At 38.0% G+C, this 22,477-nt stretch overlaps 1 protein-coding gene across 1 annotated transcript in view; it reads left to right on the forward strand.

The window, feature by feature from the left end:
• ARHGEF11 (Rho guanine nucleotide exchange factor 11) overlaps positions 1–22,477 on the forward strand; it is a 69,121-nt gene that overhangs the window by 13,105 nt on the left and 33,539 nt on the right. The window contains exons 7-17 of the mRNA XM_062511251.1: positions 260–334; positions 1,236–1,292; positions 3,532–3,633; positions 7,032–7,133; positions 10,061–10,103; positions 10,898–10,994; positions 14,643–14,792; positions 18,615–18,638; positions 18,778–18,942; positions 20,005–20,132; positions 21,858–21,887. Of these exons, the coding sequence (XP_062367235.1) occupies positions 260–334; positions 1,236–1,292; positions 3,532–3,633; positions 7,032–7,133; positions 10,061–10,103; positions 10,898–10,994; positions 14,643–14,792; positions 18,615–18,638; positions 18,778–18,942; positions 20,005–20,132; positions 21,858–21,887 (973 nt within the window). The remainder of the gene's footprint in view (positions 1–259; positions 335–1,235; positions 1,293–3,531; positions 3,634–7,031; positions 7,134–10,060; positions 10,104–10,897; positions 10,995–14,642; positions 14,793–18,614; positions 18,639–18,777; positions 18,943–20,004; positions 20,133–21,857; positions 21,888–22,477) is intronic.

The following is a 22,477-nucleotide window of genomic DNA, read 5'->3' on the forward strand; positions in this document are numbered from 1 at the left end:
AATTCAGGAAGGGGGGGGAGAGGGAACATTCCAGGAAAATTTTGGGAAAAGGGGGAGAAAATTCCGGGAAAAATAAATCAGGAAAATCCCGGGAGAGTTTAAAAAACAAAAACTCCTCAAAATTCCCAAAAAAAAATTTGGGTGCTTTCCTGAGAATTCCCCATTTTTTTTTTTTTTTTTTTGGTGGAAATTTCCCTTTGGGAATTCCAAGGAATTTTGAGAATTCCCAAATTCTTGATCCCAAAATTCCCATTCCCAGGTCGGGAATTCCGGATTTTCCGACGCCGGAAGCCCCCGGGGCTCTCCCGACTTCCGACGTTTCCCCACGGATCAGGTGAGGCTGGAAAAATCCGGGAAAAGTCTGGGAAAAATCCGGGAAAAGTCTGGGAAAAATCCTGGAAAAATCCGGGAAAAGTCTGGGAAAAATCCGGGAAAAGTCTGGGAAAAGTCTGGGAAAAATCCGGGAAAAGTCTGGGAAAAATCCGGGAAAAGTCTGGGAAAAATCCTGGAAAAATCCGGGAAAAGTCTGGGAAAAATCCGGGAAAAGTCTGGGAAAAATCCTGGAAAAATCCGGGAAAAGTCTGGGAAAAATCCTGGAAAAATCCGGGAAAAGTCTGGGAAAAATCCGGGAAAAGTCTGGGAAAAATCCTGGAAAAATCCGGGAAAAGTCTGGGAAAAATCCGGGAAAAGTCTGGGAAAAAATCCAGGAAAAATTTGGGAAGGTCCAGGGAAAAATCCTGGAAAAATCCAGGGGAAAAGTCCTGGGAAAGTCCTGGAAAAAAATCTGGGAATATCTAGGAAAAGTCTGGGAAAAATCCTGGAAAAAATCTGGGAAAATTCTGGAAAAATCTGGGAAAATCCGTGAAAAAAACCTGGAAAAATCTGGGAAAAATCCTGGAAAAAAATTTGGAGAAAATCCTGCAAAAATCTGGGAAAATTCTGGAAAAATTCTGGGAAAATCCTGGAAAATTCTGGGAAAATTCTGGAAAAATCTGAGAAATTCCAGGGAAAAAAATCCTGGAAAAAAAGCTGAAAAAAAAAAAAAAAAAAAACCTGGGAAAAAAAAAAAAAATCCTGCAAAAAAAAATCCCAGAAAAATAAAACAAACAAAAAAAAAAATTCCAGGAAAATCCCGGGAATTGTCAAAGTGAGGAATCCTCTGGAATTTTATCCCAATTTTTTTTTATTTTATTTATTTTTATTTTTATTTTTATTTTATTTTTTTGGGGGGGGAGGGACCCCAAATCATCGGCCCCGAGGAGGAGATTGAGCCTGGGAACGCCGGAAGTGAGGTGGGAAAAAACGGGAATTCTGGGAATTCTGGGAATTCTGGGAATTCTGGGAATTCCTGGGGGGGGGTTGGGGGGAGGAATTCGGGAATTTGAGGAATTTTTTGGGAGGAATTTGGGAAAATTGGGGAGGAATTTGGGAATTTGGGGGGAATTTCTGGGAATTTTGGGAATTTCTGGGGGGAAATTTGGGAATTTTGGGGAGGAATTTGGGAATTTGGGGGAATTTCTGGGAATTTTGGGAATTTCTGGGGGGAAATTTGGGAATTTTGGGGAGGAATTTCTGGGAATTCTGGGAATTCCTGGGGGGGGGTTGGGGGGAGGAATTCGGGAATTTGAGGAATTTTTTAGGGAGAAATTTGGGAAAATTGGGAATTTCTGGAGGGAAATTTGGGGAATTCTGGGAATTTTTGGGAATTCTGGGAATTTCTGGGGGGGATTCGGGGGAGGAATTTGGGAATTTGAGGAATTTTTTGGGGGAGAAATTTGGGAAAATTGGGAATTTCTGGGGGGGAATTTGGGAATTTTGGGGGAATTTCTGGGAATTTTGGGAATTTCTGGGGGGAAATTTGGGAATTTTGGGGAGGAATTTCTGGGAATTCTGGGAATTCCTGGGGGTTGGTTGGGGGGAGGAATTTGGGAATTTGAGGAATTTTTTGGGAGAAATTTGGGAAAATTGGGGAGGAATTTGGAATTTCTGGGAATTTGGGAATTTTGGGAATTCCTGGGAGGGGTTGGGGGAAGGAATTCAGGAATTTGAGGAATTTTTGGGGGAGAAATTGGCGAAAATTGAGAATTTCTGGGGGGAAATTTGGGAATTTTGGGAAGGAATTTGGGAATTCGGGGAATTCTGGGAATTCTGGGAATTCCTGGGGGGGATTGGGGGAAGGAATTGGGGAATTTGAGGAATTTTTTAGGGAGAAATTTGGGAAAATTGGGAATTTCTGGCGGGGAAATTTGGGAATTTTGGGAATTTTGAGAAGGAATTTGGGAATTTGAGGAATTTTTTGGAGAGAAATTTGGGAATTTTTGGGAATTTTTGGAGGGGTTTTCAGGTGGATTTTTTTTTGGAATTTCAGGAATTTCTGGTGGGGAAATTTGGGAATTTTGGAGGAGGGAATTTTGGGAATTCCTGGTGGGATTTTTCAGGGCGAGTTTGAGAATTTTTTTTTTTTTGGGGGGGGGGGGGGAGATTTTGAGGAATTTTTGGGAATTCCTGATTGAAATTTTGGGAAATTTGGAAATTCCTGCTGTAATTTTTATTTTTTTATTCTTATTTTTTCTTTTTATTTTTTTCTTTTTATTTTTTGTTTTATTTTTTATTTTCTTTTTTATTTTAATTTTTATTTTCTTTTCTATTTTTTATTTTATTTTTTATTTTTTTTATTTTTTAAATTTTATTTTCTATTTTAATTTTTATTTTATTTATTATTTTTTAAATTTTCTATTTTATTTTTTTATTTATTATTTTTTAAATTTCATTTTCTATTTTATTTTTTATTTTCTTTTCTATTCTTTTATTTTATTTCTTATTTGATTTTTTATTTTATTTGTTATTTTATTTGTTATTTTATTTGTTATTTTATTTTTTATTTGATTTTTTATTTTATTTGTTACTTTATTTGTTATTTTATTTTTTATTTGTTATTTTTTATTTTTTATTTGTTATTAGATTTTTTATTTTATTTGTTACTTTGTTATTTTATTTTTTATTTATTATTTTATTTTTTATTTTATTTGCTATTTTATTTTTTGTCTTATTTGTTATTTTATTTCTTTTATTTTTTTTTTGTTTTGTTTTTTCGGGTGGGGGTGGGGAAGGAATTTGGAAATTCCCACTAAAACTTTGTAAAATTCCTGGTGCATTCTCACCTTTTTTTTTTTTTTTCTTTTTTCCCCCCTCTCCCAATCCCATAAAAAAAAAAAATTCCCAAATTTCCCAACTTCCTCTATTTAAAAAAATTCCCAGAGAAATCCCATGCTTGGATTTTCCCACGGAATTCCCCAAAAATTTGATTTTTTTTTTTGGTGCTGATTTTGGATTTTTTGGGTTTTTTTTGTTTTTTTTTTTTTTTTTTTGGGATGGGGGTTTGATTTTCCAGGATTTTTGGGGTTGTTTTATCCAGGATTTTTTTTTATTATTGTTATTATTTTTTTTTTTTTTTTTGGGATGAACCATTCCCAAATCCCATTTTTTTTTTTTTCCTTTCCCTAATTCCCATTTTTCCCTGTGAATTCCCAGAGTGATTCAGTGTTCCAGGATTTGGGAATTCTCAAATCCCACCCAGCTCACCTGGGAGTTTTCCTGAGGTTCCTCCTGTCCCAGGCTGATCCCACTGCTCTGGTAAGGGAATTCCCCCAAAAAAATCCCCAAAACAATCCCAAAAAAATCCCAAAACAATCCCCAAAAATTCCCAAAAAATCCCCAATAAAATCCCGAAACATTCCCAAAAAAATCCCAAAAAAAACCCCAAAACAATCCCGAAACAATCCCCAAAAAAATCCCAAAAAATCCCAAAACAGTCCCAAAAAAATCCCAAAACAATCCCAAAAAAATCCCAAAACAATCCCCAAAAATTCCCAAAAAATCCCCAATAAAATCCCGAAACATTCCCAAAAAAAACCCCAAAACAATCCCGAAACATTCCCAAAAAAAATCCCAAAAAATCCCAAAACAGTCCCAAAAAAATCCCAAAACAATCCCAAAAAAATCCCAAAACAATCCCCAAAAATTCCCAAAAAATCCCCAATAAAATCCTGAAACATTCCCAAAAAAATCCCAAAAAAACCCCAAAACAATCCTGAAACATTCCCAAAAAAATCCCAAAAAATCCCAAAACAGTCCCAAAACAATCCCAAAAAAATCCCAAAACAATCCCCAAAAATTCCCAAAAAATCCCCAATAAAATCCCGAAACATTCCCAAAACAATCCCGAAACAATCCCTAAAAAAATCCCAAAAAAATCCCAAAAAAAACCCCAAAACAAACCCGAAACAATCCCCAAAAAAATCCCAAAACAATCCCAAAAAAATCCGCAAAACAATCCCAAAACATTCCCAAAAAAATCCCAAAAAATCCCCCAAAAAATCCCCCAAAAAATCCCAAAAAAATTCCAAAACATTCCCAAAAAAATCCCAAAACAATCCCAAAAAATCCCAAAACATTCCCAAAAAATCCCCCAAACAATCCCGAAACATTCCCAAAAAAATCCCAAAACATTCCCCAAAAAATCCCAAAAAAACCCCAAAAATCCCCAAAACATTCCCAAAAAATCCCCCCAAAAAAATCCCAAAACATTCCCAAAAAAATCCCCAAAAATTCCCAAAAAGTCCCCAAAAAAATCCCAAAACCTTCCCAAAAAAAATCCCTAAAAAAATCCCAAAACATTTTCTCCAAAATTCCTGGAATTTTCCCACAAATTCCTGGAATATCCTCAGAAATTTCTGGAATTTTCCTCACAAATTCTTGGAATTTTCTCATAAATTTCTGGAATTTCCCCACAAATTTTTGGAATTTCCTCAGAAATTTCGGGAATTTTCCTCACTAATTTGTGGAATTTTCTCACAAATCCTTGGAATTTTCCCACATATTTTTGGAATTTTCTCACAATTTCCTTGGATTTCCTCCCAAATTTCTGGAATTTTTCCATAAATTCCTGGAATTTTCCTCACAAATTCTTGGAATTTCCTCACAAATAACTGGAATTTTCTCAGAAATCGTTGGAATTTTCTCACAAATTTCTGGAATTTTCCACAATTTCCTCGGATTTCCTCATAAATTTCTGGAATTTTCCTCATAAATTTCTGGAATTTCCTCACAAATTTTTTTGGAATTTTCCCACAAATTCCTGGAATTTCCTCAGAAATTTCTGGAATTTTCCTCACTAATTTGTGGAATTTTCTCATAAATTTTTTGGAATTTTCCCATAAATTTTTGGAATTTTCTCATAAATTTTTTGGAATTTTCCCACAATTTCCTGGAATTTCCTCAAAATTCCTTGGATTTCCTCAGAAATTTTTGGAATTTTCCTCACAAATCATTGGAATTTTCTCAGAAATTTCTGGAATTTCCCCACAAATTTTTGGAATTTTCCCACAAATTCCTGGAATTTTCTCAAAATTTCCTTGGATTTTCTCCCAAATTCCTGGAATTTCCCTGCAAATTCCTGGAATTTCCTCAGAAATTTCTGGAATTTTCCTTACTAATCCTTGGAATTTCCTCACAAATCCTTGGAATTTCCTCAGAAATTTCAGGAATTTCCACACAAATTTGTGGAATTTCCTCTCAAATCCTTGGAATTTTCCCACAAATTTCTGGAATTTTCTCACAATTTCCTTGGATTTCCTCAGAATTCCTTGGATTTTCTCCCAAATTTCTGGAATTTCCCCACAAATTCCTGGAATTTCCTCAGAATTCCTTGGATTTCCTCAGAAATTTCTGGAATTTTCCTGACAAATCCTTGGAATTTTCTCAGAAATTTCTGGAATTTCCCCACAAATTTGTGGAATTTTCCTCACTAATTTGTGGAATTTCCTCACAAATCCATGGAATTTTCCCACAAATTTCTGGAATTTTCTCACAATTTCCTTGGATTTCCTCAGAATTCCTTGGATTTTCTCCCAAATTTCTGGAATTTCCCCACAAATTTCTGGAATTTCCTCAAAATTCCTTGGATTTCATCAGAAATTTCTGGAATTTCCCCACAAATTTTTGGAATTTCCTCAGAAATTTCTGGAATTTTCCTCACTAATTTGTGGAATTTTCTCACAAATCCTTGGAATTTTCCCACATATTTTTGGAATTTTCTCACAATTTCCTTGGATTTCCTCCCAAATTTCTGGAATTTTTCCATAAATTCCTGGAATTTTCCTCACAAATTCTTGGAATTTCCTCACAAATAACTGGAATTTTCTCAGAAATCATTGGAATTTTCTCACAAATTTCTGGAATTTTCCACAATTTCCTTGGATTTCCTCATAAATTTCTGGAATTTTCCTCACAAATTTCTGGAATTTCCCCACAAATTTTTAGAATTTTTCCACAATTTCCTTGGATTTCCTCAGAAATTTCTGGAATTTTCCTCACTAATTTGTGGAATTTACTCACAAATTGTTGGAATTTTCTCATAAATTTTTTGGAATTTTCCCACAAATTTTTGGAATTTTTACAGAAATTTCTGGAATTTTCCCACAATTTCCTGGAATTTCCTCAAAATTCCTTGGAATTTCCTCACAAATCCTTGGAATTTTCTCAGAAATTTCTGGAATTTTCTCACAATTTCCTTGGATTTCCTCAGAATTCCTTGGATTTTCTCCCAAATTTCTGGAATTTTCCTCACAAATTTCTGGAATTTCGCCACAAATTTTTAGAATTTTCCCACAAATTCCTTGAATTTCCTCAGAAATTTCAGGAATTTCCCCACAAATTTGTGGAATTTCCTCTCAAATCCTTGGAATTTTCCCACAAATTTCTGGAATTTTCTCACAATTTCCTTGGATTTCCTCAGAATTCCTTGGATTTTCTCCCAAATTTCTGGAATTTTCCTCACAAATCCTTGGAATTTTCTCAGAAATTTCAGGAATTTCCCCACAAATTTGTGGAATTTCCTCCCAAATTTACCGGATTTTTTTTTTTTTTTCGGGAATTTTATTTTTTTCCCCTTTTCCCGTTGCCGAATTTTGATGGTTTTGGGTTTTTTTTTTTTGTTGTTGTTGTTTTTTGTTGTTTTTTTTTTTTTCCAGCTGTTCCAGCTGTGCTCCGAGCTCTGCTGCCGACTCAGCAATCCCAGGGAATTCCGAGGCCTGGCCAGGGAAATCTGGAACCTTTTCCTGGACGGCGGCGCCGTGAGCCCGAAATCCTGCCCCGATTCCGGGGAATTGCGGGGGGGTGGCATTTGGGAAGTTTGGGCATTTTTGGGGATTTTTGGGGGGATTTTTTGGGGATTTTTGGGGGATTTTTTGGGGATTATATGGGGATTTTTTAGGGATTTTTTGGGATTTTTTGGGATTTTTTGGGGATTTTTTGGGGATTTTTGGGGGGATTTTTTGGGGATTTTTTGGGGACTTTTTGGGATTTTTTGGGGATTTTTGGGGTTTTTTGGGGATTTTTGGGGGATTTTGGGGGATTTTTTGGGATTTTTGGGGGATATTTTGGGGATTATTTGGGGATTTTTTAGGGATTTTTTGGGGGATTTTTTAAGAATTTTTGGGGATTTTTTGGGGATTTTTTGGGATTTTTGGGGGATATTTTGGGGATTATTTGGGGATTTTTTAGGGATTTTTTGGGATTTTTTGGGATTTTTTGGGGATTTTTTGGGGATTTTTTGGGGGATTTTTTGGGGACTTTTTGGGATTTTTTGGGGATTTTTGGGGGATTTTGGGGGATTTTTTGGGATTTTTGGGGGATATTTTGGGGATTATTTGGGGATTTTTTAGGGATTTTTTGGGGGATTTTTTAAGAATTTTTGGGGATTTTTTGGGGATTTTTTGGGGGATTTTTTGGGGATTTTTTGGGATTTTTGGGGGATATTTTGGGGATTATTTGGGGATTTTTTAGGGATTTTTTGGGATTTTTTGGGATTTTTTGGGGATTTTTTGGGGATTTTTTGGGGATTTTTGGGGATTTTTTGGGGATTTTTTGGGGATTTTTGGGGGATTTTTTGGGATTTTTGGGGGATATTTTGGGGATTATTTGGGGATTTTTTTAGGGATTTTTTGGGGGATTTTTTAAGAATTTTTGGGATTTTTTCGGGATTTTTTGGGGGATTTTTTGGGGATTTTTTGGGATTTTTGGGGGATATTTTGGGGATTATTTGGGGATTTTTTGGGATTTTTTGGGGGATTTTTTGGGGGATTTTTTGGGATTTTTTTGGGGATTTTTTGGGATTTTTTGGGGATTTTTTTGGGGATTTTTTGGGGATTATTTGGGGATTTTTTTAGGGATTTTTTGGGATTTTTTGTGATTTTTTGGGGATTGTTGGGGGATTTTTTGGGATTTTTTTGGGATTTCTTAGGGATTTTTTAGGGATTTTTTGAGGATTTTTGGGGATTTTTTAGGGATTTTTTGGAATTTCTTTTGGGATTTCTTAGGGATTTTTGGGTATTTTTTTGGGATTTTTTTGAGGATTCTTTGGGGATTTTTTGAGGATTTTTTGGGGGATTTTTTAAGGATTTTTTTTGGGATTTTTTGGGATTTCTTGGGATTTTTTGGGGATTTTTTGAGGCTACTTGGGGGATTTTTGAGGATTTTTTGGGTTTTTTTGGGGATTTTTTAGGGATTTTTAAGGATTTTTGGGCTTGTTTTGGGATTTTTTGGGGATTTTTTAAGGATTTTTGGGGATTTTTTAGGGATTTTTTAAGGATTTTTGGAGATTTTTTTGGGATTACTTGGGGATTTTTCGGGATTTTTTAGGGATTTTTGGGGGATTTTTTGAGGATACTTTGGGGATTTTTTTGGGATTTTTTTGGGATTTCTTAGGGATTTTTTTAGGACTTTTTAAGGATTTTTTGGGGATTTTTTTAGGGATTTTTTTTGGGATTATTTGGGGATTCTTTGGGATTTTTTAGGGATTTTTTGAGGATTATTTGGGGATTTTTTGGAATTTTTTTAGGGATTTTTTAGGGATATTTTGGGGATTTTTGGGGATTTTTTGAGGATTCTTTGGGGATTTTTTGGGATTTTTTGGGGATTTTTTGGGGATTTTTTTGAGGATTTTTTAGGGATTTTTTTGGGATTTTTGGGGATTGTTTTTGAATTTTAAGGGATTTTTTTGGGGTTTTTTGTTTTAATTTTTTGGGATTTTGGGGAAAATTTCTGGGAGATTTTGTTGGGAATTTCTGGGAATTGTTTGGATTTTTTTGGGATGGATTTTGGGGGGAATATCTGGGATTTTGGGAGGAATTTTGGGATGGATTTTGGGACAGATTTAGGGGTTTGGGGATGGATTTTTTGGGGTGGATTTTGGGGGGATTTTGGGATTTTGGGATGGATTTTGGGATGGATTTTTTGGGATGGATTTTGGGATGCACTTTTTGGGGATTTTGGGATTTGGGGATGGATTTTTTTGGGTTGGATTTTTTGGGTTGGATTTTTTGGGATGGATTTTTGGGATGGATTTTTGGGATGGATTTTTTGGGATGGATTTTTGGGATGGATTTTTTGGGATGGATTTTTTTGGGATGGATTTTTTTGGGATGGATTTTTGGGATGGATTTTTTTGGGATGGATTTTTTTGGGATGGATTTTTTGGGATGGATTTTTTGGGGATTTTGGGATTTTGGGATGGATTTTGGGATGGATTTTTTGGGATGGATTTTGGGATGCACTTTTTGGGGATTTTGGGATTTGGGGATGGATTTTTTTGGGTTGGATTTTTTGGGTTGGATTTTTGGGATGGATTTTTGGGATGGATTTTTGGGATGGATTTTTGGGATGGATTTTTTGGGATGGATTTTTGGGATGGATTTTTTGGGATGGATTTTTTTGGGATGGATTTTTTTGGGATGGATTTTTTTGGGATGGATTTTTTTGGGATGGATTTTTTGGGATGGATTTTTTTGGGATGGATTTTTTGGGATGGATTTTTTGGGGATTTTGGGATTTTGGGATGGATTTTGGGATGGATTTTTTGGGATGGATTTTGGGATGCACTTTTTGGGGATTTTGGGATTTGGGGATGGATTTTTTTGGGTTGGATTTTTTGGGATGGATTTTTGGGATGGATTTTTGCGATGGATTTTTGGGATGGATTTTGGGATTTTTTCTTTTCCAGCCCCTGCGGGTGAAGGTGTCGGAGCAGCTCCTGACGGAGATCGGTGAGGCCCCATCCCAAATTTTTTTTTTTGGAATCCCAAAAACCCGATGGAGGTTTGGGAATTCTCATTGGGCTCCCGGAGCGTTCCCGGAATTCCCAAATTTTTCACAAAAATTCCCCAAAAATTTGGTCTCCAAACCTGAAAACAGACCCCAAAAATTCCCAAAATTTTTTCCCGGAATCCCAAAAACCCGATGGAGGTTTGGGAATTCTCTTTGGGCTCCCGGAGCATTCCCAAAATTTTCCCCGGAATTCCCAAAATTTTCCCCGGAATTCCCGGATTTTTCCCCGGAATTCCCGGATTTTTCCCAGAATTCCTAAATTTTTCCCCGGAATTCCCAGATTTTTCCCCCGGAATTCCCGGATTTTCACCCGGAATTCCCGGATTTTCCCCGGAATACCCAGATTTTCCCCAGAATTCCCGGATTTTTCCCCAGAACTCCCGGATTTTCCCCTGGAATTCCCGGATTTTCCCCTGAATTCCCAAATTTTCCCCCGGAATTCCCAAATTTTCCCCCAGAATTCCCAAATTTTCCCCCGGAATTCCCGAATTTTCCCCCGGAATTCCTGGATTTTCCCCGGAATTCCCAGATTTTCCCCCGGAATTCCCAGATTTGCCCCCGGAATTCCCAAATTTCCCCCGGAACTCCCAAATTTTCCCCCGGAACTCCCAAATTTTCTCCCGGAATTCCCAAATTTTCCCCCGGAACTCGCGGATTTCCCCCGGAACTCCCAAATTTCCCCCCGGAATTCCCGGATTTCCCCCGGAATTCCCGGATTTTTCCGGAATTGCAGAGGGGCGCCTGCGGAGCGGCGAGGACGCGCGGCCGGCGCTGAGGGACGCTCAGGAATTCGTCCTGCCCCAAATCCGGGAGCAGCTCCGGGATTACAGGTGGGAGAGGGACCCCAAAAATTAAACAAAAAAAAAAAAAATGGATTGATTGATTAATTAATTAAAATAGAAATTAAAATTGAGATTGAAATTAAAATAAAAATGGAAATTCAAATGAAAATGGAAATAAAAATTAAAATCAAAATTAAAATTGAAATTAAAATTAAAATTCAAATTCAAGTTCAAATTCAAACTCAAATCAAAAATTCAAATTCAAATTAACAATTCAAATTCAAAATTAAAGTTAAAATTAAAATAAAAATTGAAATTAAAATTAGAATTAAAATTAAAATTAAAATACAAATTAAAGTTCATATTCAAATCCAAATAAAAAATCAAATTCAAATACAAGTTCAAATTCAAATTCAAAATTCAGAATTAAAGTTCAAATTAAAATTAAAATTAAAATTAAAATTCATATTCAAATCCAAATAATCAAATTCAAGTTCAAATTCAAAGTTACAATTAAAATTAGAATTAAAATTAAAATACAAATTAAAATTAAAATTCATAGTCAAATTCAAATAAAAAATCAAATTCAAATTCAAGTTCAAATTCAAATCAAAAATTCAAATTCAAATTAACAATTCAAATTCAAAATTAAAGTTAAAATCAAAATTAAAATTAAAATTCAAATGCAAATTAAAATTAAAATTCATAGTCAAATTCAAATAAAAAATCAAATTCAAATTCAAGTTCAAATTAAAAATTAAAAATTCAAATTCAAATTAACAATTCAAATTCAAAACTAAAGTTCTAATTAAAATTGAAATTAAAATCAAAATTAAAATACAAATAAAAATTCAAATTCAAATACAAATTAAAATTGAAATTCAAATTCAAGTTCAAATTCAAATCAAAAATTCAAATTCAAATTAACAATTCAAATTCAAAATTAAAGTTAAAATTAAAGTTAAAATTAAAATTAAAATTAAAAAATTAAAACACAAATTAAAATTAAAGTTCATATTTAAATCCAAATAAAAAATCAAATTCAAATACAAGTTCAAATTCAAAATTAAAGTTAAAATTAAAATTAGAATTAAAATACAAATTAAAATTAAAATTCATAGTCAAAATCAAATAAAAAATCAAATTCAAATTAAAAATTCAAATTCAAAATTCAAGTTCAAATTCAAAATTAAAATTCAAATTCAAATTAAAATTAAAATTAAAATTAAATTTCAAATTCAAATTCAAAATTAAAGTTCAAACTAATTAAAATTAAAATTTAAAATTAAAAATTTGAATTCAAATCAAAATCAAAATTAAAACTAAAATTAAAATTCAAATCCAAATTCAAATTAAAATTAAAATTAAAATTCCAAATTAAAGTTCAAATTAAAATTCAAAATTAAAGTTCAAATTAAAATTAAAATTAAAATTAAAATTCAAAATCAAATTTAAAATTAAAATCGAAATAAAAAATAAAATTAAAATTAGAAAAAAAAAAATTCCCACGAGACAAATCCCGATTTTTTATTTTATTTAATTTATTTTTTTTTTTGGGATGGAAAAGGAATTTTTTTGTTGTTTTGTTGGGGGGGGGGAGGGGAGAGAAAGAATTCCCGGATTCTGTCGGAATTCCGGGACTTTCCACGGCCCCGATCCCAAATTTCCACATCCTAAATCCCAAAATTCCCCAAAAAAAATCCCATTGTAAATCCCAAAATTCCCATTTCAAATCCCGAAATTCCCACCCCAAATCCCAAATTTTCCACCCCAAATCCCAGAACCCCCATCCAAAATTCCCAAAATTCCCGTCCCGAATCCCAAAATTCCCATTTTAAATCCCGAAATTCCTACCCCAAATCCCAAAATTCCCATCCCAAATCCCAAATTTCCACATCCTAAATCCCAAAATTCCCCAAAAAAATTCTCATTGTAAATCCCGAAATTCCCATCCCAAATCCCAAATTTTCCAGGCCCAAATCCCAAATTTTCCAGGCCCAAATCCCAAAAAAATCCCCAATTTAAATCCCAAATTTTTCCATCTTAAATCCCAAATTTTTCCACCCATTCCCCAAATTTTGACTTTTTCTGACCCCGTTTTTTTGGGGGGATTTTTTTCCCTCCAAAACCCAAAAAATTTGGGAATTCCCCCCATTCCCAGTCCCAGATTTTTGGGATTTTTTTCCCCCCATAGGACGAAGCAGAAAATCCCAAATTTTGACTTTTTCCAACTCAATTTTTTGGGATTTTCCCCCTTAAAACCGACAACAAAACCCCAAATTTTGACCTTTTCCGACCCCGTTTTTTTTGGGATTTTTTCCATCAAAACCCCAAATTTCTGGGAATTCCCCCCGTTCCCAGTCCCAGATTTTTGGGATTTTTTTGGGATTTTTTTTCCCCCATAGGACGAAGCAGAAAATCCCAAATTTTGACTTTTTCCAACTCAATTTTTTGGGATTTTTCCTCCTAAAACCGACAACAAATCCCCAAATTTTGACCTTTTCCGGTGCCGTTTTTTGGGATTTTTTCATCTCCAAAACCCCAGAATTTGGGAATTCCCCCCATTCCCAAATCCCACATTTTGGGATTTTTTTTAGGATTTCCCCCCTAAAACCGACCACAAATCCCCAAATTTTGACCTTTTCCGACCCCGTTTTTTTTGGGATTTTTTCCATCAAAACCCCAAATTTCTGGGAATTCCCCCTGTTCCCAGTTCCAGATTTTTGGGATTTTTTGGGATTTTTTTTCCCCCATAGGACGAAGCAGAAAATCCCAAATTTTGACTTTTTCCAACTCAATTTTTTGGGATTTTCCCTCCTAAAACCGACAACAAATCCCCAAATTTTGACCTTTTCCGGTGCCGTTTTTTGGGATTTTTTCCATCAAAACCCCAAAATTTGGGATTTCCCCCCGTTCCCAAATCCCACATTTTGAGATTTTTTTAGGATTTCCCCCCTAAAACCGACCACAAATCCCCAAATTTTGACCTTTTCCGACCCCGTTTTTTTTGGGATTTTTTCCATCAAAACCCCAAATTTCTGGGAATTCCCCCCGTTCCCAGTTCCAGATTTTTGGGATTTTTTGGGATTTTTTTTTCCCCCATAGGACGAAGCAGAAAATCCCAAATTTTGACTTTTTCCAACTCAATTTTTTGGGATTTTCCCCCTTAAAACCGACAACAAAACCCCAAATTTTGACCTTTTCCGACCCCGTTTTTTTTGGGATTTTTTCCATCAAAACCCCAAATTTCTGGGAATTCCCCCCGTTCCCAGTTCCAGATTTTTGGGATTTTTTGGGATTTTTTTTCCCCCTAGGACGAAGCAGAAAATCCCAAATTTTGACTTTTTCCAACTCAATTTTTTGGGATTTTCCCTCCTAAAACCGACAACAAATCCCCAAATTTTGACCTTTTCCGGTGCCGTTTTTTGGGATTTTTTCATCTCCAAAACCCCAGAATTTGGGATTTCCCCCCATTCCCAAATCCCACATTTTGGGATTTTTTTTAGGATTTCCCCCCTAAAACTGACAACAAAACCCCAAATTTTGACCTTTTCCGGTGCCGTTTTTTGGGATTTTCTCCATCAAAACCCCAAATTTCTGGGAATTCCCCCCCGTTCCCAGTCCCAGATTTTTGGGATTTTTTTATGGGATTTGGGATTTTTTTCATTTTTTTTGGTTTTTTTTGGGATTTGTCAGGACCAAGCGCACGCTGGGGCTGGGCAACCTCTACGGGGAGAACGAGCTGCAGGAGCTGGAACGGGGAAATTCCCGACGGGATCCTCGGGAACGCCGGGAACGGGAACGGGCCCTGGCCGAGAGACTGCTGGGACAGCTCGGGGACATCCTGTGGGGTTTTTATGGGATTTGGGGGGTTTTTTATGGGATTTATGGGAATTGTGGGGTTTGGGGAGGGCTGGGACAGCTCGGGGACATCCTGTGGGGTTTTTATGGGATTTGGGGGGTTTTTTATGGGATTTATGGGAATTGTGGGGTTTGGGGAGGGCTGGGACAGCTCAGGGACATCCTGTGGGGTTTTTATGGGATTTGTGGGGTTTTTTATGGGATTTATGGGATTTGTGGGGTTTGGGGAGGGCTGGGACAGCTCGGGGACATCCTGTGGGGTTTTTATGGATTTGTGGGGTTTTTTATGGGATTTATGGGATTTGTGGGGTTTGGGGAGGGCTGGGACAGCTCGGGGACATCCTGTGGGGTTTTTATGGGATTTGGGGGGTTCTTTATGGGATTTATGGAATTGTGGGGTTTGGGGAGGGCTGGGACAGCTCGGGGACATCCTGTGGGGTTTTATGGGATTTGGGGGGTTTTTTATGGGATTTATGGGAATTGTAGGGTTTGGGGAGGGCTGGGACAGCCCAGGGACATCCTGTGGGGTTTTTATGGGATTTGGGGGGTTTTTTATGGGATTTATGGGAATTGTGGGGTTTGGGGAGGGCTGGGACAGCTCGGGGACATCCTGTGGGGTTTTTATGGGATTTGGGGGGTTTTTTATGGGATTTATGGGAATTGTAGGGTTTGGGGAGGGCTGGGACAGCTCGGGGACATCCTGTGGGGTTTTTATGGGATTTGGGGGGTTTTTTATGGGATTTGTGGGATTTGTGGGGTTTGGGGAGGGCTGGGACAGCTCAGGGACATCCTGTGGGGTTTTTTATGGGATTTGTGGGGTTTTTTATGGGATTTATGGGATTTGTGGGGGTTTTGTGGGGTTTGGGGAGAGCTGGGACAGCTCGGGGACATCCTGTGGGGTTTTTATGGATTTGGGGGGTTTTTTATGGGATTTATGGGAATTGTAGGGTTTGGGGAGGGCTGGGACAGCTCGGGGACATCCTGTGGGTTTTTATGGATTTGGGGGGTTTTTTATGGGATTTGTGGGATTTGTGGGGTTTGGGGAGGGCTGGGACAGCTCGGGGACATCCTGTGGGGTTTTTATGGGATTTGGGGGTTTTTTATGGGATTTGTGGGATTTGTGGGTTTGGGGAGGGCTGGGACAGCTCGGGACATCCTGTGGGGTTTTATGGGATTTGGGGGGTTTTTTATGGGATTTATGGGAATTGTGGGGTTTGGGGAGGGCTGGGACAGCTCGGGGACATTCTGTGGGGTTTTTATGGGATTTGGGGGGATTTTTATGGGATTTATGGGATTTGTGGGGGTTTTGTGGGGTTTGGGGAGGGCTGGGACAGCTCGGGGACATCCTGTGGGGTTTTATGGGATTTGGGGGGATTTTTATGGGATTTATGGGATTTGTGGGGGTTTTGTGGGGTTTGGGGAGGGCTGGGACAGCTCGGGGACATCCTGTGGGGTTTTATGGGATTTGGGGGGTTTTTTGTGGGATTTATGGGATTTGTGGAGTTTTTGTGGGGTTTATGGGAATTGTGGGGTTTGGGGAGGGCTGGGACAGCTCGGGGACATCCTGTGGGGTTTTTATGGGATTTGGGGGGTTTTTATGGGATTTGTGGATTTGTGGGGTTTTTATGGGATTTAAGGGAATTGTGGGGTTTGGGGAGGGCTGGGACAGCTCGGGGACATCCTGTGGGGTTTTTATGGGATTTGTGGGGTTTTTTATGGGATTTATGGGAATTGTGGGGTTTGGGAGGGCTGGGACAGCTCGGGGACATCCTGTGGGGTTTTATGGGATTTGGGGGGTTTTTTATGGGATTTATGGGAATTGTGGGGTTTGGGGAGGGCTGGGACAGCTCGGGGACATTCTGTGGGGTTTTTATGGGATTTGGGGGGTTTTTTGTGGGATTTATGGGATTTGTGGAGTTTTTGTGGGGTTTATGGGAATTGTGGGGTTTGGGGAGGGCTGGGACAGCTCGGGGACATCCTGTGGGGTTTTTATGGGATTTGGGGGGTTTTTATGGGATTTGTGGGATTTGTGGGGTTTTTATGGGATTTATGGGAATTGTGGGGTTTGGGGAGGGCTGGGACAGCTCGGGGACATCCTGTGGGGTTTTATGGGATTTGGGGGGTTCTTTATGGGGTTTATGGGAATTGTGGGGTTTGGGGGGTTATTTATGGGATTTGTGGGGTTTTTGTGGGGTTTGTGGGGTTTTTGGGGGGTTATTTATGGGATTTGTGGGGTTTTTTATGGGATTTATGGGATTTGTGGGGTTTTTGGGGGGTTTGGGGAGGGCTGGGACAGCTCGGGGACATCCTGTGGGGTTTTTATGGGATTTGTGGGGTTTTTTATGGGATTTATGGGAATTGTGGGGTTTTTGGGGGGTTTGGGGAGGGCTGGGACAGCTCGGGGACATCCTGTGGGGTTTTTATGGGATTTGGGGGGTTTTTTATGGGATTTATGGGATTTGTGGGGTTTGTGGGGTTTGGGGAGGGCTGGGACAGCTCGGGGACATCCTGTGGGGTTTATGGGATTTGTGGGGTTTTTTATGGGGTTTTATGGGATTTGTGGGGGTTTTGTGGGGTTTGGGGGGTTTTTGGGGGTTTTTTTATGGGATTTGTGGGGTTTTTTATGGGATTTATGGGATTTGTGGGGTTTTTGGGGAGGGTTGGCACAGCTCAGGGACATCCTGTGGGGTTTTATGGGATTTGGGGGGTTTTTTATGGGATTTATGGGATTTGTGGGGTTTTTGTGGGGTTTTTATGGGATTTGTGGGGGTTTTGTGGGGTTTGGGGAGGGCTGGGACAGCTCGGGGACATCCTGTGGGGTTTTATGGGATTTGGGGGGTTTTTGTGAGGTTTTTATGGGATCTGTGGGGTTTTTGTGGGATTTGTGGGGTTTTTATGGGATTTGTGGGGTTTTTATGGGATTTTTTATGGGATTTGTGGGGTTTTTTTAGGATTTGGGATTTGGGAATTAAGGGCTGGAAACTTGGGATGGGATTGGGAATTTGGGGATTTTGGAGTGTGGGATCGGAAAGGGGAATTTGGGAATTTGGGAGCTGAGAATTTTGGGATCTGGGAATTTGGGATTGGGAACTTTTTTAGGGTTTGGGAGTTTGGGATTGGAGCAGGAATTTGGGAATTCGGGGATCTGGGAATTCGGGATGGGATTTGGGAATTTGGGATCTGGGATTTTGGGATGGGATTTTGGGATGGGATTTGGGAATTTGGGGATTTCGGAGTTCGGGATTGGAGCGGGGAATTTGGGATCTGGGAATTTTCGGATTTGGGAATTTGGGATTGAAACAGGAATTTGGGATCTGGGATTTTGGGATGGAGATTCGGGATTTGGGGATTTGGGGATTTGGAAATTTGGGATTGGGAATTCGGGGATTTTGGAGTTCGGGATTGGAGCGGGGAATTTGGGAATTCGGGAATTTTTGGATTTGGGAATTTCAGGTGGGATTGGGAATTTGGGGGTTTGGGAGTTTGGGATTGGAGCGGGAATTTGGGATCTGGGATTTTGGGATGGAAATTCGGGATTTGGGAATTTGGGGATTTGGGAATTTGGGATTGGAGCGGGGATTTGGGATCTGGGAATTTGGGATCTGGGATTATTTTTTTTTTTTGGGATCAGGGATTTTTTTTTTTTGGGATGCAAATTGGGATCTCGGGACGGAATTTGGGGATTTGGAAATTTGGGATTGGGAATTCGCGGATTTGGGAGTTCGGGATTGGAGCGGGGAATTCTGGAATTCGGGAATTTGGGAATTTTTGGGAAAGGGAGAATCCAAGGAATTCCTTTTCCCACAGGTCCAAGTACGAGGAGGAGCGCAGGTGAGAGGATCCCGGGGGGAGAAACTCCGGGAATTTGGGAATTCTGGGAATTTGGGAATTCTGGGAATGAATTCCGGGAATTTGGGAATTCTGGGAATGAATTCCGGGAATTCCCACCCTCTGGAATTCTCTTCCCCAGCTCTGCCATGGCCTTCGCCCTCAACATCTTCATGGCCCACTCTGGGATCCGGCCCCGGGAATTCCGGGAATTTCGGGAATTCCGGAACCCGGGAGCCTCCGAGAAAATCCCGGATAAGGACAAGTGGCTTCCCTTCTTCCCCAAGGCCAAAAAGGTGGGAATTCCGTTGGGAATTCCGGGAATTCCGAGGGGAAGATTCCGGGAAGAGATCCCAGGAATCCAGGCTGGGGCTTTGGAAGCCAAATCTCGGGAATTTCTTCACTAAAATCTTGGAATTTTGGAACCAGGTTTTTTTGGGCATTCTGATCCGAATTTTGGGAATTTTCACCTAAATTTTGGGAATTTTGTCCCAGTTCTTGGGATTTTTGCGCTCAAGTCTTGGGAATTTTTTTTCATGGATCTTGGGAATTTTAGGCCCAAATCTTGGGGATTTTCACTCAAATCTTGGAATTTTCAACCAATTCTTTAAATTTTCAAACCCAAATCTTGGGAATTTTGACCCAAATTGGGATTTAGGAAGGAAATTTTTAATTTGGGCTGGGAATTTCTGGGATTTTGGGGTGGGAAATTTGGGATTTGGGGCCGGAAAATTCGGGATTTAGGACTGGAAATTCTGGGATTTGGGATTTGGGCTGGAAGATTCTGGGATCTGAGCTGAGAAATTTGGGATTTGGGCCGGGAAATTTTGGGATTTTGGGATTTGGGATACAAAATCCGAGATTTGGGCTGCAAAATTTTGGGACTTGGGCTGGGAAATTTTGGGATTTGGGATACAAAATTCAGGATTTGGGCTGGAAATTCTGGGATTAGGGCTGGAAATTTTGGGATCTGGGCTGGAAATTTGGGATTTTGGGCTGGGAATTTTGGTTTTTGGGATTTTGGGTTGGGAATTTTGGGATTTAGGATTTGGGCCGAAAATTTTGGGATTTGGGCTGGAAATTTTGGGATTTGGGATACAAAATTCAGGATTAGGCCTGGAAATTTTGGGATTTTGGCCTGGAAATTTTGGGATCTGAGCTGGGAAATTTGGGATTCCAGGCTGGGAATTTTGGGATTCCAGTCGGGAATTTAGGATTTGGGCTGGAAAATTCTGGATTTGGGACACAAAATTCAGGATTTGGGTTGGGAAATTCTGGATTTTGGATACAAAATTCAAGATTCGGGCTGGAAAATGTTGGGATTTGGGATCCTGGGCTGGGGAATTCCCGGAATTCCGACGGATTCCAGGATTATTTTATTTTTAATTATTTTTTTTTCCCAACAGAGCAGCAGCTCCAAGAAGGAGAAGGAGAAGGAGCAGAGGCAGAACCTGATCCTAAAATACATCGGGAAGCCCCGGAGCTCATCCCAGAGCAGTGAGTTCAACTGAAATTCCCAAAAAAAATTCCCACATTTCCCACTCCGCGAGCGTCCCGGGACGTTCCTGGGAATTCCTGGGAATTTGACAGGAAATTCTTGGATTTTTCCTGGATTTTATAGGATTTTTTTGAGATTTTTTTTAGGGATTTTCTGGGATTTTTCCAGGATTTTTCAGGATTTTTTGAGAATTTTAGGAATTTTCTGGGATTTTTCCAGGATTTTTCAGGATTTTTTTGAGATTTTTTTAGGGATTTTCTGGGATTTTTCCTGGATTTTTCAGGATTTTTTTGAGATTTTTTTCATGAATTTTCTGGGATTTTCCCTGGATTTTTCAGGATTTTTTTGAGATTTTTTTCATGAATTTCCTGGAATTTTTCCAGGATTTTTCAGGATTTTTTTGGAGATTTTTTTAGGGATTTTCTGGGATTTTTCCTGGATTTTTCAGGATTTTTTTGAGATTTTTTTCATGAATTTTCTGGGATTTTTCCAGGATTTTTCAGGATTTTTTTGAGATTTTTTTTAGGAATTTTCTGGGATTTTTATCGGATTTTTCAGGATTTTTTTGAAATTTTTTTAGGGATTTTCTGGGATTTTTCCTGGATTTTTCAGGATTTTTTTGGAGATTTTTTTTAGGGATTTTCTGGGATTTTCCCTGGATTTTTCAGGATTTTTTTGGAGATTTTTTTAGGAATTTTCTGGGATTTTTATCGGATTTTTCAGGATTTTTTTGAAATTTTTTTAGGGATTTTCTGGGATTTTTCCTGGATTTTTCAGGATTTTTTTGGAGATTTTTTTTTAGGGATTTTCTGGGATTTTTCCTGGATTTTTCAGGATTTTTTTGGAGATTTTTTTTAGGGATTTTCTGGGATTTTCCCTGGATTTTTCAGGATTTTTTTGAGATTTTTTTCATGAATTTTCTGGGATTTTCCCTGGATTTTTCAGGATTTTTTTGAGATTTTTTTCATGAATTTCCTGGAATTTTTCCAGGATTTTTCAGGATTTTTTTGGAGATTTTTTTAGGGATTTTCTGGGATTTTTCCTGGATTTTTCAGGATTTTTTTGAGATTTTTTTTTTTAGGAATTTTCTGGGATTTTCCCTGGATTTTTCAGGATTTTTTTGAGATTTTTTTTCATGAATTTCCTGGAATTTTTCCTGGATTTTTCAGGATTTTTTTGAGATTTTTTTTTTAGGGATTTTCTGGGATTTTTCCTGGATTTTTTCAGCGTTTTTTTTTTGAGATTTTTTTTTTTTAGGAATTTTCTGGGATTTTTCCTGGATTTTTCAGGATTTTTTTCACAGGAATTTCCTGGGATTTTCCCTGGGTTTTTCAGGATCTTTTTGAGATTTTTTTAGGGATTTTCTGGGATTTTTCCCGGATTTTCCAGGAATTTTTTTACACGAATTTCCTGGAATTTTTTTCCAGGAATTTTTTTTTTTTTTTTTGAGATCTTACAGCATTTTTCCAATATTCCCAAATGGAATTTCCTTGGAATTCTTCAAAAAATTTCCCTGAAATTCTTCAAATTCCCCTGGAATTTCCATGGAATTCCCTAAAATTCCCCTGGAATTTCTCCCTCCCATCATTCCCTGCTTTTTTTTTTATTCCTTTCTCATCCCATCAACATTTCCAAATTTCCATTTTTTTTTTTTTTCACCCCCGGGAATTTTGGGAATTTTGACATTTCCTCTTTTTTCTTTTTTTTTTTGTTTTTTTTTCCAGCATTTCATGTTCCCCTGTCCCCCGTGGAAGGTAAAAAATTCCCAAATTTTTTGTTGCTTTTCCTTCATTTTTTTTTTTTTCCCCATAATTTTTTCCCCCTTTGGTTTTGGGATTTTGATTCCCGGGTTTTTTTTTTTTTTTTGGGTTTATTTTTGTTTTTGTTTTTGTTTCTCCTTCCCCGCTGGAATTCCCGGGAATTTTGGGATTTGGGAATTTGGGAATTTGGAATATTTGGGAATTCAGAGTTCTGCTGCTGGGATTTAGGATTCGGGGATTTGGGAATTGGGGGATTTAGGAAAGGAATTCGGAATTTAGGATGGGAAATTTGGGATTTAGGGTGGGAAATTTAAAATGGAATTTTGGGATTTAGTCGGGAAAATTTGGGATTTGAGGTGGGAATTTTGGGATTCGAGCTGGGAATTTTGGGATCCAGGCTGGGAATTTCGGGATTTGAGCTGGGAATTTTGCAATTCCAGACAGGAATTTGGGATTTGGGCTGGGAATTATGGGATTTAGGATGTGGAAATTTTGGGATTCTGGATGGGAATTTGGGATTTTGGATGGGAATTTTGGGATTCAGGCTGGGAATTTGGGATTCCAGGCCGGGAATTTTGGGATTC

This window comes from Cinclus cinclus, chromosome 31 (genome assembly GCF_963662255.1).
Source record: "Cinclus cinclus chromosome 31, bCinCin1.1, whole genome shotgun sequence".
Classification (NCBI taxonomy): Eukaryota; Metazoa; Chordata; class Aves; order Passeriformes; family Cinclidae; genus Cinclus; species Cinclus cinclus.